The sequence below is a fragment of the Charadrius vociferus genome, unplaced genomic scaffold (assembly GCF_000708025.1).
Source record: "Charadrius vociferus isolate BGI_N301 unplaced genomic scaffold, ASM70802v2 scaffold13, whole genome shotgun sequence".
In the NCBI taxonomy this organism is placed as follows: Eukaryota; Metazoa; Chordata; class Aves; order Charadriiformes; family Charadriidae; genus Charadrius; species Charadrius vociferus.
Window position 1 is genome coordinate 930,384 of NW_009647763.1, and position 16,883 is coordinate 947,266.

The following is a 16,883-nucleotide window of genomic DNA, read 5'->3' on the forward strand; positions in this document are numbered from 1 at the left end:
TTGCTTTGGGTTTTGCAAGTCAACCTCCACCACTGGTCTTTCCAGTGCTTAAAACTACCTTGAAATTGTACTGTTTTCTGCTGTAGTAACAGTCACAATTTTTAAACAGTAGCTATTGTTTCTCCTGAAATGTAGTTACATTTTTGGAATGAGTTGAATCTGTGCCCAAACATCAGTGGAAAGATCTTCAGAGTTAAAAGGTCTGACTAAAATTATTTAGTGTACTGTTCTTTGTTTAGCCTATTTTTTTTAATATATAATTGTTGGGGTTTAGTCAGCAAAAATTACTATATACATGTTAGGACAACATACTTGTGTTTAGAAAAAAAATTATTTAATTTTCTTTGAAAATACTTGCTAGACCTGAAAAATTCAGGGCATAAGCTGTTCACTGATTACCAAGGCTTATGAAGAAAGAAGCAGCTTCTGTCCAGGCTAGTCTTGCTCACTATGGAATTTTCTGCAGCTGCCCCACAAAATTCTGATGGGACCCAGTGTTAGAATGCTGGAGTGACAATGACAGTAGATGGACAGGGAATATCCACCATCCTTTTTCATTGTATGTGAGAAAAGACATATTGCATAAACAAAAGCAGAAGAAAACAACAGGCTACAATGACTATTCAGTGCATGGAGGCAGGACATTCATTTCTCAAGTCAAGTAGAGCACCCAGAGAAGAATTTTGTTTGCCCCTATATTGTCCGTACAGGAATTAGACTGAACAGGAAAACCGAGAAAATATTCAATGCTATGATTATCAAACTCAAATCACAGTAACTTTAACGTGTCAGAAAGGTTCCCTGGATACTCAGTATGATTTTTTTTTCGTCCTTTTTTATTCCAATATTTTCCAGTTCTACACCTTTATTATTTTAAAAGTCCAAAAATATAGGAAAAAGTAAGTCTTAGGTTCTTTTTATTTTCAACCGTGTATGTCAGAGATAGCTTTAGAACAAGCTAACATTACTGTGGTTCAGGTGTATGCAACTGGTACAGTTCAGTAGTACATAAACAACTCTAAAACAAATGCACCATGGAACTTAAATTACCAAAAATAAACAATATTAAACTGTGTAGGGCAGTAGGTAAAAACAATTACCTTTAGGTCTTGCACACTAAAAGAAAAATACCTAATTATGATTGAAATTATGAAGTTCTACTACAGGTTATTGAGATATATTACAAAGAAAAAGAAACTTGAGAAGTTGTTGTCACATTTTGGTTTTGTTCCAGTGATGTACAGTCACATGAAATCTTACATCAGTTTTTCATGAAATTAACATCCGGTTACTTTAACTACAATATTTCATGAGTTTATAATGTTTTTGGTGGTGGTTGGTTTTTTTTTTTTAATTTTTGAAAAACTTGCATGTAAAAACATTTAAAGTAAAATAATGTTGCAGGTTGTTTACAGATTCCTTAGGGATTATAGAAGTAAAAGCAGTCAGGAAGCTGCAGTGTTTTTAACATTGGTAAACAAATACTGGATTAAAGTGCAACAGTCCTTCTGACAGCACACCTGCTCTGTGCTGAAAGGAAAACTTTTCCTCTCTGCAGAGAAGCGACGAAGAATTTCAGTGTGAGGCGTGTTTCTCTCTAAAGTCAGTGATGGCCTTCCAGAGTGTGCATAGCATTCCTCCTCTGTAAAGAAAGATTATAAAGATGTTCAGGTACAAAGATACTCTCTGGCCTGAAAGCATTCCAATTTAGGTGCCTTCTGATTTTCTTGCTCTGGTTTTGACCAATGAAATTCAGCGGGAAGGCTGATCAAAGGTGAAATACAACACACGATACACAAATAGGGAACAGAGTCCTTGTCGGATTACAGTAAAAGGCAGTCTTTCCACTTTTTAGATGCCTGCTTTCTGGAATTCAGACTTCTGGTCCAAAGGACCTGCATAACCCACAGAAGACTTCCAACATTATAAAAGTGTCAGTTATGAAATGATCTTACCACCTGCCATTTGGTTTTTGTTTTTGGTTTTGTTTGTTTGTTTGGTTTTTTAAAATTTACATTTAGTTACTTATTTTTAAACAGACTGGGCACACACACAGTATTTGATAACTTCTATTGTTTCTACCTAAACTTGGTTCTGCAGTGACCCACACACCTGGCATGATTAGGTAAAATCTAGTGTCAGCTGCAGTCCATGAGTATTGATGATGACAATAAACTCCAGAAAGTTTTCTATCTCTGCCTTTTAAAATAAAAGCAAGGCTCTAATGGGATAATCCAGTGTCTCCAGGTATAAGGTAAAAGCTTTACTTTAAAATTTTCTCTTTGTTTTCCTTTACTAGTAAAGCTCATTTTAAAATTTAAACAGTATCAGGTGTTTATGAGGACTGCATCGGTATACAAAGACATACTGGAAAGCGTTACTTATTTTAAATTAACACTGCACAATCTAATAAATAGAGGCTCAGTATCAGTTATTTTCTCTTGTAACAAAACACATGTACTGCTCAGCACAATTCATTTAACTGTGAAGCATTACCTCAGTCTCAAACATTTCAGATCATCTCGTGTAACATAGCAGAGAACATCCATTAATGTATAGTCTTCAGCCAAGAACTAAAAAAAAAAAGTTTAAATGAACATTTTGTTACAAATATAATCTGACTTTCTAAGTTTCATATACCATCTGTCCTTAAAAATAAAAGTTTAAGTTCAGAAGAAACCTAAAATTGGGCCAAAATGTGGTACAGGTAACAGATGAATCCACATCATTTCTAGAAATACAGTGAAACTACTGAATCGGCATACTAGGAACAACTTGAAAGGTGTAATGCTTTTAGAGCTACTCAAAACTTTTGTCAACTGGCATTTCTATTGTTATCACTGATATCTCAGTCTCACAGACTTCAGTGAACACAAATTAGAGCATAATTAATACATTTCATCCATAAGGAAATTAAAAACAACAGTTAAGACCTACGTTTTCAAAAGTGGCGTGTAAGTTTGACGTAGTCGAATTTTGAGGAACCTTTAATCTGATTTGTAGGAGTGATAACTACATGCAGGTTTTCCTAAGTCAGCTGAAATTCTGAGATGCTCAACACCTCTAAAATTACATAATTTGCTGCAGAGCAGACAGATCTACTTCAGGAAGATTTCACTTCAACAAAGTTAACAAAGGGTGAACATGTACCCTGTATCCAGGGTACAATCAGCAGGAAAAGGTTTGGTATCTTCTTGCATCGAGTCACAAAACAGTACTGCAACTGTGTCAGAGAGTGAACAGAACCATTGCTACCTTGTTTATCGTGGCCTCATCAGCTCCTTGAACGCTCAGCCAGTTTATGAGATCAGGGTCTTCGCTCCCTGTGCCAGTGGAATGACGATGACACACAGACAATCCAGGAATATCTAGAACAAGCATTTTTGAGAAAAGGGTTTGTGTTGCCAAAGCAACCTCTTGTCATTTTTGACTGCTGAAGCACTTTCTTCAGTGAGCTTTCCCCTTCAAGCTTAGAACACCAGTATCCCCATAAATAAAAATAAATGTCAATTCCCAAAGGTCCACACTTAATTCCAGTTTATAGACAGTTATACACCAATTACTCTAGTTGGATAGGGATATAGTTAAAGTACTGTAAACATTGATACAGATACATTTTCTGTCCTCTTCAGAAAATTACTTTACTAGTACAAGGCACATTAATTTCACTGTAACTGTTTCTACACTAGGGCTGTTACACCAATTTAACTAAACTGTTCAGTGTAACTCATATAATTGGTGTGTAGGCAATGCTTTAGATTAAGGATCAGCTGCTTTTGGAAAGTAACACTTCTTTGAAGCACATTACACTGAAACAAACTGCGTTAGCACTTCCACCTTCTTCAGGGCAGATATGTATCAAACTCAGCTCCCCTCAGTAAGCTTTAAATTGTATTTACATCTCACCAATTAAATCCTCTTGAACTTTCAGTGTAACAACTGGAACAGTTTGTAATTCAAAGAGCACATACCTAAACATACTAGATTATCCTCGTTAGAAATAATGTTTATTCTGTAGGATACGAGCCTTGTGTTCTTCCATATAACCATAATAAAAAAATATTTAAATCGTACCATTCTTTGTACTGTGATTAACAAATTCAGTAATTTGTTTTCACAACGTACACTCTTATTTCACAGCAAATCCTACCAGAAGCAGCTTAATAAAGCATCTTTGCTGAGACTAGCTCAACAAGAAGAAGTTTAGCTGCCACTCTCTTCATCTGTAGCCTGTATGAAACTTTTCTTTGAAAACTCTTCTCACTTACCTATTGGCTGTGACCTAAGCCGTAGGTTTCTGATCTCTTGATCTTTTTCTTCTATAGCTTGATGTAAGAGGACTTGAAATTCTCTCTCCTTTTGAACCAACTCCTCCAATAACCTGTGAAGTAACAGGAAGGAAGTACATATTTCCTTAAGTACTACACTTAAACTGGAAACCCCCTTGACAGAGACAAGGACAGACTTCTTCAGCTCTCATAGGAATAGATTTATTACGACCTATATCAAGACATAAACATTCACTGGTTCCTAAAAGCTATAGCTCATAAAAAAAAAAAAAAAAAAGCCCCAAACACACCAGCCTCCAAATACACATCCACCCACTGAACAGGTGGTACTGTACAAAATTTCAGCAAAATTTCAACAGCCAGCATTTTGTTTTATACAAAACTGTGTAATTGAGAAGAACAAAAACAAAGTGTTTCATCAACCAAGGGCTAAGCTTTGTGACATAATCCTTTGTAAGGAAAAATGCCAGTTCCCATCTCTCCAGCAGACATTTTCAAAGGTATGGCAAGCATGGAGCTGCGATGAAAATGTGGTGAAAACTTATGGTTGCATTTCTTAAATGAGGAACATACATTCTCATCCACAAAAGGGCTGTCCCTCACATACTAGGCACTACCCTCCTATGCTATATGAAGAGTGAGAAAGGAGGAGGCAAAACACTTTGCATGCTCTCCTAAGCAATTACTTTTGAGAATGTCAAGCAGAAAGAAACTGGAACCCATGCCTGACTTCCTTCATAACACAAACGCAGAGAGAAACCCAGAGAGATTCAGTGATCAGCACATTTCAAACTGATCAAAGGAAAATAATCAGAATTCAATGGAAAAATAGTATGTGAAACTGCTGCAATTTGTTATTTTAGAAAAGTATTGTAGTAAAAAGGGGGACTTATGAACAATATGTATTCAGGAACTTGGTCAGAGAAATTGGACATGGAGAACACACTCATAAACCTATTACTGGCTTCTGCGCTTTAGGAAGTTTGGCCTTGAAAGAACAGCAGCACCTTCATCCCTTCCTTGAAGCTTTTGTCCCCCTGAGAACTATGCAACAGTTTTTAGTATGATTTTGTTTCATTTAAAAAAAAAATAAATTCATTTACTTATACCAGTTGAGCACTGCAATTTTTTTCGGAGACACTGAAAGAAAGGGACATTGTGTAATTCAGCTAGAGAATGTGCTACAAAAGCACCTTACCCGTCTTTGCACAGAAGCACCTCATATGATTGCTTTGTAAAAACATCTAGCCCTACTTTTAGCTTGCATGCAGGCCTCCCAGCAGCATAGTAGCATTTGAGTGCTTCCATACTTGTGCTAACAATTCTTAACAAGTCCACCCTGCACATGAACAGAGCTGCTTCGTGCCTCTACGCACACCCACAGCTTGGTTAATTTCAGTGCAGACTGATACTCTGTGCAGACAGGTGTGCAGTCACCTTTCAGTTGATTTATTTCTCCTCTATCCATTCCGGTTGAAAAAGGCCTTCGGGGTCAATAAAACAATCAAATATTTTTTCTTGATAACTGCTTGCTGCTTATGCCAATAAAGCTTTAATTAATACTTAAACAGCTATCCATATTATTTACCTCAAAATTTCTGTGTGAATGACAGGATGTGATTATTTGACCAAAGGCTTTGTGTTTGAGAAATTTACAAAAGCAAAGTGCTAGAAAATTACCTCTACAAACTGATCACTTCTGATGCTACTCCCCATCATAAACTTGGGAAGTAAGCCAATCTAAATTATTTATGTATTTATTTATTTAAGTGTATCAATAAAGCAATCAAAATATTTCTCAGTGGTCATCACAAGCAAAAAAATGAATTGTAACATTAAGAACTCAAAAATAATGATACATTATTAAAACAGTACCGTCTACAGAATTACTCTATGGCAAAATTCTTGGACACATTTAAAAGGAAAGTGCAATTTAACATTTTAATTTAAATTGGAATAATAACTACAAAGAATGTTCTAGCAGCATAACAGCTGTCTTATTGAAAACGTTCTCTTTCTATCAGGGTCATATTCAAAATTTACTGAGGTCAGTAGGAAATCCAATGTCATAAATCAGATGCTGCAAAAGCTAAAATATCTACTTTAAACCAACTATCTGGTATATTTTAATGAAAACAAAATTACTCAAATAAATTTCTATATACAGTAACGGAGACAGAGATTTGTCTCTGACATTTCTTAAGCAAAAAACCCAAGAGAACCACTTCTCAAGTTTAAAGTACAATATGCATATTTCTGGAAAAAAAATCCAGTATCCAAATTTCCAGCTTATTTCTTCTTTTAAACAACACATCTATTTTCCCCATCTTTCTCTGATGAACAGAATTTATTTAATAAAAAGGTAATGCTTGCTGGTAAGCACAGATCCCGCTGCAGTGAATTCTGTGCACGTGTCTGAAGCAGGTTCCTTGTGGAGTTCACGCACGGCTGTCAACTAGCTTGAGTTCATTACCCAAGAATAACTATAGAAAGGAACAGCTAGTTCTGCCCTAATGGAAACAAAACATAACACCATCCATCAGCCATACACAGCATATGAAGGAGAGAAAAAGCAGAAGCTTGGCAGCAAGCTCAGTTTTTTCAGACCTTCCTTGAAAGGGCACCTGAAATCAAGACTGACCTTAACTTGCATCACTATTGTTCTGAAATGAATAAAACTAATATAAGTGATCAGTCACAGCTGAAAAATAACCATCATTTAAGCGAACAACTTGCAGTACTGTGGAATTTTGATAGTCACTAGTATTCTAGCACATATATTTTAAAAGCCAAGCAATACATACTGTCACAAGTAGGCTAGTGTCCCCTGGTGTCCAGACTTACCTGTTTGTTTCTAATTTTAGCCTGCCCAGCTGGACACTCAGTGATCTGTGAGCAGCCTGGGAATCATGGGATACTGTAGAGCTGAGTGTGCTTACACCTGAGGTAGCTACTGCATCTTCCATGACAATGCAAGGCTGTTGGATTGTTTGATTCTGATGCTGTTCATCTTGATCTTCTTCAACTTCTATATCATCCTGATCTGCTGTATCACTTTCAGATGCAAGACTAAAATGTGGCCTCAATTCTATTAGCATTAAAATATAAGCAAAAGAAAAAAACATTAAAGACGTTAACCATTAAAACAAAAGCAGACCTAAGTGACTATTTATAGATCATCCTACACCTTTGGTTAAACCAGACCTGAAATTTCTGTAGCAAGAGAATGGATGTTTTCTAGGTGTTTAAGAGTTCTCAGACCATACCAGCATCTTAGTTTATGCTCGTTATTATTCAACCTATCGAATCTTCAAAAGCTCTAAAAACCTAGAAATCTGGATGAATAGGATTCCAGAGTTGGCTAGCATTTCATGTCAGATTGTGCTGAAGTATTATGTGCAGCAGAAGTACTTTCTTTTGCTTTATTCCATTCTCAGTATTTTGTAATTTCTTATGTGTCTGACCTGAAATGTTTTATTAAACAAATAACCATTATTTCTCTTATATCCAGCTATTCCTCTTGTTGCTATTCTGGCACATTTAGCATTCTGTCATTGTAAGAATACTGTGTTTAGCAAAAAATTGTATCCAAAGATATAGAGAGGAAATAACAAATAGACCCCTTTCCTGACAATGAAAAGTAGGACCCACCCCTTTTACTTATCGGAGATAACACTGTCTATTTTGTAATGATGGATGCCCACAAAACTGTGGATACAAAGCTATACCTGTACTCTGGTTTCTGTTATTCCCTGTTTAAATTATCTACCAGAGCTTTCCAGGTATGCAAGATATGTACACAAGATCTTCTACTCCTACAAAACCTATTATTGCAACATCTGTTTGTTAATTCTAACCATTTAATATAAATCTTTCTTTCTTCCTTCCTTCCTTCAATTGTGGCTTCTTACTGCTGACCACTCCCTTTAGTCTCCTCACCAAAACATACTTTTTTTTCTGAATCACACTTGGTTTTTGTCCTTTCTGCTGAAGAACTAAGTAGTACATTTCTCTTCTTTACAAAAGGGGCATTTGTTCCTTAATCCATTTCATCTCTTCATTTCAATGCTATATACCTTTTTCAAGGCTGAATATACTAAGATCAACAGAGCTGTGCTTCCTCTAAATTAAAGAAAGCAGATGTATTATATAGCAGTTATATAAATATTGCTAGGCAAATATGTCTGAATTTGCTTTGAACTTCTGTGTCACGCTAATTAGAACAGAAGTTCATTTTGCCATTGTTCACCACCAGGCAGTACAACTATACGACGTCTACTTCTTACCACTCCTAAAACATCTCGTAACTTTTAGAAGTGTTAAGGCCAGAGACAAATCTTCACATTGTTCATGCAGGAAGAAAAAAAAAAAGTCAGACAAAGGCAAGGGGAAGCAATCAGAAGTAAGGTAAGGCAATTAGGGAAGAGGCAGATGATCAGTGCCCGAAAGCTCCTCGGGCACAGAGGCTGTTGTTTAAGCTTGACCGTTTACAATTAACACTGATACTGAGCTGTATGGGGAAGAAGAGCCTATTAAGGAAGAGTTCTACAGTACTCCTATTGTACAGCAATAAAGTACATGCCCGTTAAAGGTGTTCGGCATTCTAATCAAAAGACAGATTTTCCTTATGACTCAAAAGTAATACAGAAACCCTATTTATGCCTTGCTGGTCGTGCTGGGGATACGGAAAATACCAAGGAAAACAGGAAGAGCTGTAACTTTTGTTGGAATTTTCAGATCTCCTTGTTCATAACATAAGACTTAACCCAGGGCAGAAAACAGGAACATACATATTCTGACTTCAGACTTAAAGCATTAAATCATATATTTGAAAATTTCACCTTAATTCCAGTGTAGGTAACTGAGGAATCACAAGCTTAGAAGTTCAGAAGCAGCAAAGAAACTAAGTCTGGAAGTAGGTAGAGTAATAACAGAATAGGCTACAGTTTCTTCTACACGGACTCCTTCCCTTAGCTAAGCTGTGCATTCTACTTCCACAACATTCAAAATACAATACTCAAACTGCAGGCATGGCAGATATTTTTTTTTTCTTTAGACAGCTTCTGACCAGGAGCTAGAGAGACCTTCGAGTGCTCCAAAAAGCACATAATTAACCTGCACTTTGTAAAACATCTTCCAAAATTGGCATGTGCTGGCAAGTGGTCTGCCCTTCAGATTTCAAGAGGCAGCACTGTGTACCTCAAAAAATGAGGCCCCAGAGCACCTTAGCCTACTACTGCTCACTGTGGTATGGAATAGTTTAGATTACGCGTCTTGGAAAGGTGCTTTCCAAAATAACTTAGACAATACACTGATTAGCTTTTGAGTTGCAAAACAGACCGTGAACAGGAAAAACGCCACTGCTGGTTTCAAAATCTTAAGAGAAGCATCATAATCATAGCTCTAAAGCACGTTTGAAGAGATCAGCTAATAAATATTTGCTGAGTATTAAGAAATTACTCACCTGGGACCAGAATAGTAATAGCAGTCTGCACAGCTTTTCTGATGATGCTGTCCAATGCAAACATCCAATGTGGCTTGATGTTATGATTTCGGAGAACTTTATTGACCTACAACCAGAGAATTCAGTTCAGTGATATCCCCCCCCAACTTAAAACCGTACTGTCTGTCAGCATTACGTAAAGTGTTTGACATTACAGATGCTATATCAAAGCAGGTGATTAAGACTGTTTCATGTTGTCATTAAGTGAAAAAAAATAGCAACATTGCCAGCTTTCACCATTTTAGTACATGCAATATTTTGTATTTTTTATCAAGTATTAGTTCCTGTGCTAGGTGACTTTTGATGGCTGCGATACTGAAGTTTATTTAACCTTCATGGGTGTGGAAAGAAACTTCGAAAGAATGCAAGCAAAACAAATACCAAGGACCATATTATGAAAGGCTTGTAACAAGCTAATTAATCTTGTTATTTTTTATCATCGTTTTCACTGCTTGCTCTGAGCGATACTTACCTATTTTAAAATACAATAGTAGGAAATATCAGAGAGCTATTGTAATGCTGCTCCTTCTTGATTCAGAAAATAGTTAATTAACATTAATTAGTCAGGGGACTTCATTTGTATGCTGTGCCATTTTCTCTTTCTTTTTTTCTTTCTACTTTTTACTTTGTACCATCAGATAGTTTTCTACACTGGATTGCTCCTAATTCCCTACAGGCCTGCTTTCAAACCACTTTCAGCTGTATTCCCAGGTGTCTCAGTGGACGCTCCATGCCATTTGCAAGAATGTCTCTACCTTAGGGGAATTGTTTTCCAAGTCCCAAATGAACAGGGAAGAAGCAGTTGGGGTGATAGTGCTACAACAAAATGTCTAGCCACAGGAAGCGGCAATAGCACAAAACAGACTTGGTGCTGTTTTCCAGGCATGGAAGCAGTCCAAAACAACAGGCTCTGTAGGAGCAGAACTCGAGAAGTTGCAGGAAGAAACAAATATAACTGTATTTAGAAAATTATGAAGTTACTCAAAGCCTTATAACAAAAAAAAGTAGCAACCGCTGCTTACTAAAAAATGTGGCAAGAAGATACTTCACTCTCAGGTCTTCCTAAAAAAGGGATTAGTTTAATTCTCTCGCATTGTGATAACCTCTCTGTAAAAAATGACTGAAGTTACACAAATTATGCCTTCCGAAGATGTGTAGAAGTTAATAAATGTTATCAATCCTATTATTTTCACTGCCCCAAAGCAACGGTATACAGTCATGCAGTAATTTATGTAGGTACCTGTACTGGGTTTGGCTGGGATGGAGTTAATTTTCTTCAGAGCAGCCCATATGGTGCTATGTTTCAGACTGGTGAATAAAACAGCCTTGATAACACACCCCTGTTTTAGCCATTGCTGAGCAGAGCTTACACAGTGTTAAGGCCCTCTCTGTTTCTTACGCTGCCCCACCAGTGAGTAGGCTGGGGGTGGACTAAAGGCTGGTTAAAGCCAGCACAGCTGACTCAAACTGACCTAAGAGATACTCCCCTCTATATAATATCACGCTTAGCAATAAAACTAGGGGCGGGGAAGGTAGTTTTTCCAAAGGACCCATTGTTCAGGGACTGGCTGGGCATTGGTCTATTAGTGGTGAGTGAGTGGCTTTTGCATCCCTTACAAGGCTTGGGGTTGGGTTTTTTTCCCCTTCACTTATTAAACAGTCTTTATCTTGACCCACAAGTTTTCTCACTTTTTGCCTGTCTGATTCTCTCCCGCATCCCACTGGGACAGGGTGAACGTGTGACTGGGTAGGGGTCTTCCTGTACTGGCCAGGCAGGGTCAACCCACCAGAGTACCTACATCTCCCTTGGTTCTCTTGCCAATGGCCACGAGATGGCACTTGCACACTGTGCTTGGACTTGGAGAGCTGTCAGCAGCACCAGGGCAGCCTGCCCTGTGCTGGACACCCGGGCAGCAGCTGCCCAAGTGCCTCAAAGGCATGCCCACAGCCTCCCCAGACAGAGACAGCAAAGCTCCTTGACATACTGACTCCTACCGAAACATTGAGATATGTTTAGCTAAGTGCAGCCTATTTAAGCACTGAAGAAGCATGATGTAACTTTGTCAAGAACACAACAATCCACAGTAATGTGATTTAGCTGTCTGCATTACAGGACGCAATTACTTTTTCTTGGTTGCTCCAATAAGGATATTGTGATTATTAAACATTGTTACCTGAAATAACCTTACCAAGACCTGCGAACAAGGGAACTACTTTCCCCTCACTTTTAGCAATATCCCAGTCTCTGCAGTATCTGAGGTCTTGATACCGATCTGGATTTCAGTGTTCTATTATAGAAATCTAACGCATGTCCAAAAGAATTAAGCCTGGGCACATATAAAGCAAAGTTATTCTTTGAACTTTCTGTCAGTTATCTTAGTTAAATAATAGAGAGATAGTAATGAAAGAGACATTTATCAGTTAGAAACCAGCAACTTGTCATGATTAAGTTAACAGAAGAAGGTAAAATCTTTACAGAAAAGAACACGACTCAGGGAATTACCACTGAACAACTGATGTCCAGCAACATTTCTATCAGAAAGCCAACCCAGATATTTGTACTTTTCCTGCCTTGATTTTTTTCTTGACCTTGTATGTTTGTTTTTTTTCCTTCCAAGTGACAAAACAGTATTAATATGAGACTAAGTAGAATGGAGAGCAGAAGTGTATTCAAAGTGAAGACTCAAAGAGAAAACTTTGAGATTCGTTTCACACATTAGGGTTTTTTTCAAAACCAGCATCTAATTCTTGTCAGTGTAGTCTATGCAACAAACAGTTTACGTGCTATGCAATCCTTCCTGACAGCTCTTTTACTTGTCAGAGTGCCCCAGGATTAAATGTTAACAGAATCATCCACCTCAAATGCCTACTTGGATTGTCATTTCATTTTTACTACATGACTTCTGTCTGGTCAAGTGATGTCCAGCACAGCTGCACCCTCCCATGTTGGTTATTCATCTTAAGCATTAAACCTAATTGCTTGTGAACTAACATTTAAATACATAGCTTATACATAGAAAATACATTTGCTTTTGGTAAACCAGCTATTTAAAGGGTACTCGTGCGTGTTTGGTTGCTCACTGTAGGAAATCATAAATTTTGCATTCATTATTGACAGAAAAGTAACTTTTTTTCCTTATTATTGATTATAAATTGAAATGAAAATGCCTAGTTTGGCAGAAATTTGCTGCAAACAGAAAATACTAAAATAAGAACTCAATACAATATTACAAGGTAGACAGACTATTATTGGAGGCAGAGGGGTTTAATGTACTAGTTTATAAGAGAAGTCAAGATCAAGAGATCTGCATTTACATAGGATAAGCCTGACATTCAGTGTTGGTCTTATTTATCAGAAAACCCTCCAAAATGAGATTTTAAAAAGGCTTTACTGATTTAGTATTATGACATAACAGTCATACAACTATGCTGAACCTTCTAGATCTTTAGTCAGCAAAATCCCAACAGTTGTGTTCAGGCTCTGTGTCCTGCCAAAGGATCATGTGGCAACACAACCACGTCATGGCTGTGGGCTGGACTTCTGTTACTACAAGTTCAAAGCCTTCATATATTATTGTTTCAGTAACTCTGGGTGGAAGTTAAGGAAATTCTGTTTGCTTCTGGCTTCTAGCTAATTTTTGGACAGCTTTGTGCACAAAGTTCTTAGTAAAAATGACAACTTACAGCATCTTGAAAACCAAACAGCACGAGCTGCACTTGACTGATACCATGGCTGTCAAAGTCTAACTCCAGTTTCAGTTTTGAAAGAGTGTTTGCGATGATTTTACGATCAGTGGACCGTACGAACTCTCTGAGGCTGGAAACGAGCGTTGTGATATGTTCCCATTTTAGCTTGGGTTCTTCGGCTCCCTGGAAGAAAAGAGAGGAAAAGAAATTGTTTTGATAGCCATCTTTTGAAATGCACATCCAGAGGGACTTTAACCAGTAACATCAGCTAGCAACACGGATTTTTCAGAAACTCTACTGCTATGGTTAAGGGCAAGGTGCAGCTGCCGGTCAGATAATGGTAGCAGCATAACTACAGCAGCACAGAGCTCTACCGCTCGGCTCCCTGGTGATGCAGGTTACTTGACAAGCAAGTAGTTGACTTCATTTTATACCAGTTGCTGAAGTATATGTGCACGCTATAGTCTGTATGTTTCATTGTACAGGAGTAAAAAGATATGAATAAATATACTGTACACTGAATACTACAAATTACTCTTAATTGCAAACACGTACTTTGCAGTGCCTCTAATTTCAGAGTGCCACTGAGAGACAACATGCAAAGTCCCACAGCAGCATTTAAAAGAAGGGATTAGTCAAAGTTATGCAGAAGGCTCAGAAAGAGACTAGTTCTTTCCCACATAATTTCCCTTGATATGGAACTTCTACACTTAACTATTCATAAAGCAGGTCTAAAAATCTCTTCCCTTTCTATTATAAATATTCATATGCTTACTCTTAAAAGCTTTTCTGTTCTTGCATGAGCTACCAAAGTAGCAGAAAGCTCAAAAGCATTTATCAGAATAACCAGCGTAAGTAACTAGGAAGCAGAGGACTGTATTTACTCTCTAAAGTTATGCCAGCTGAATACTAATTTCAATTCCAAATCTTAAAATTAAGCCAGAGATAGAAAACCATACTAGCTGTTCAACACGAAGTATTAGATGCTTATTCTGAAGGAAGTTAAGTAATTATTTATATAGACTAAAGATGTCTAACATCAATTTCCATAACAAAAGGACATATGGTGTTTGGTTCTCTTGTGTTTGCCAGATATCAACAACTCTGTTTAACAATGATGTTGAGGTTTTAACTATAGTTAATGAATTCCGATCTGGATGAAACAAAGACAATTTGATTATTTGAGAGAAAGAGAAACTAAAAAAAAGAAGCAGCTCTAGAGCAGTCAAACATTCCACCAACTAAAGCACCCATATCTGAGACAAAAGATCCTAGCAGCTGGTCCTGATCCGCTTTGATTTGGAGAATTCACCTGATGATTGGCTATAGTGAAGTGGATCCCTCACTCTGGCCTGCAATAGCTGATCTCCTTTTCGTGTAAATAATTAAAAAGCCATTAGGGCAGATAGGTGGACGTGCAATACACTGTAGCCCTGGACTAGAAGACCAAGTCCATCAAGACATGCTGGCGACAGGGAAACCAGTATGGGTCCCTAATAAGGAACAGTGACCTATTTGGGGAGTGTCATTCTCCTCCTCTAACTCCCATACCCACTGACTTTGTTGAAATGGTTCTTATGAAAAGTTTTTGTCAAGGGAAAAGCACTATCACAGCCTACACCCTGGTAAGACCTAACAAGCAAGGCTTGCATTTATTGGTAACTTCTTGCATTTAAGCAGGACACAACAAGAAGCCAACTTAACTTCCCCTTAACTGCAGTTACTACCGCTTTCTGGTTTTAAGTAAGTTTCCTGCTCTTTGACCAGGATCCCTCTTTCAAGGGAGAAAATGGTGTTTGGGAGTCAGAGTTCTGCATCCTCTTGAAGGGCAGACAGTGGCACGCATGTGAGCTTTGAACTCTTTGGCTCTACAACTCCGTGTCTCTGCTCCTGTCTTGGGCTGTTCCAGCCCCCGCTGAGGAAGGCATGAAACACCAAGCACGCTCCCTGGATCTTGTGATTGAGTTTCAGCCTCTCACAATCACCGATTATTCCTTTCAAACACATGCTAACAACTGTGTCTGTTATAGCAACACTCTAAGCAAGCACAGATCACGGGCATCTCTCTTATTGCCTTCTATTTTAACACTTTCTATGGTTACCAGGACAACTGTGGGTTCTCCCCCTCCCCCCACCAAGAGTTAGAAGCTCTTTTTATTGGTATGGCAGCGATTTCCAATTACATTAACTGTAGTACATGCACAAGAATCATATTGGTTTGCATCAATTTCTAAACAGTACTATCTTTAGAAGATGAGTTGTCGCATTTTATACAAATATGTTTTAGACCAGCAATACTTAGCCTTGAGAATGAAGTGAGTCAATTAACTACTAACACACACATTACAAACAAGAACAAAAAAATCATGTCATCCAATTACGGTGTTGCAACATTTAGCAGCGTGGTCATGACCTGTAATTTATTCAGTGTCATCCTGAACTGATACATCATCATGAATCATCCCCACAAAGGAGTGCCAAAGGGTCATTCTGCAATTATTTTGTTGTTCGCTGTAGCTCCCACTGTTACTTCGTCCCCCCCACGCCCCCCGCCATGTGCTCCCAACTGCTGTGAGGAATAGCTGCAATTTATTTTCTCCCTAGCCCCCTCTTTCCCCTTTTATGGCTGTCGGCTAGAAGGCAGTGGTGTACCAGTCAGCCCCATTTTTTCAACGCAGTAACATAAGACCAGAGCAAGCCAAAAGAACTAAAGCTCCCGCCATCAAAGCAGTCAGCCAGAAGATGGAACTCTAGAAGTGGGACACGGTAATCACCTCCTGGGGATGAGCTACCTTACATGAGCTGACCTGACAGCCTCAGTTAGTTCCATTTGAAAATCCCTGGCAAAATACAATCTCACAAAAACATGTTTTTCTGTTGTCTGGTCAGCACCAATATCCAGGTTGTTTGGTAACAAACACCACCAAAGGCATATGCAATGCAGCATAAACAAGTTTAAAGCCTATTTTTAATAGATCAAATAAAACAATAAACAATGAAAGCTTACATGGTGTATGCTTTCTAGTTTAACCAAAATTTATTTTTTAATTGCTTTACTATGTGTATTTTCAAAAGTTCCAGGTAATTGCAGGTAAGTCTTCAAATTCCATAAAATTTTTGCTGCCTTCTGAAATTACTTTACCTGAGCCAAGGCTTCCATCAAGTTCCTCACCACCTTCTCTTGGTCCTCAGTTAATATCCTGTGAAGGGTAGCTCTCCTTTCACTGTCTTTCTTCAGCATGAAAAACCCAGAATCTTTCTCTTCAGGTGAAGGAGGTGCGCTGTGATCCTCAAAATGTTCATCTGGGATGCTGAATGAAGGACATTCAGTGAAAAGAAATTTTATAAAAATCACCCCAATGCACACATTCCTAATCTAATTTGTAATATAAATGCCAGATAGC

At 37.9% G+C, this 16,883-nt stretch overlaps 1 protein-coding gene across 1 annotated transcript in view; it reads right to left on the bottom strand.

Annotated features, from left to right (window-relative positions):
- Positions 1–905: 905 nt before the first annotated feature.
- MAP3K5 (mitogen-activated protein kinase kinase kinase 5) overlaps positions 906–16,883 on the bottom strand; it is a 74,059-nt gene continuing 58,081 nt past the window's right edge. The window contains exons 22-29 of the mRNA XM_009882290.1: positions 16,622–16,790; positions 13,477–13,662; positions 9,754–9,859; positions 7,134–7,377; positions 4,269–4,381; positions 3,256–3,368; positions 2,497–2,573; positions 906–1,642 (exon numbers count right to left, since the gene is read on the bottom strand). Coding sequence (XP_009880592.1) covers positions 1,576–1,642; positions 2,497–2,573; positions 3,256–3,368; positions 4,269–4,381; positions 7,134–7,377; positions 9,754–9,859; positions 13,477–13,662; positions 16,622–16,790 — 1,075 coding nt within the window. The 3' untranslated portion in view covers positions 906–1,575. The remainder of the gene's footprint in view (positions 1,643–2,496; positions 2,574–3,255; positions 3,369–4,268; positions 4,382–7,133; positions 7,378–9,753; positions 9,860–13,476; positions 13,663–16,621; positions 16,791–16,883) is intronic.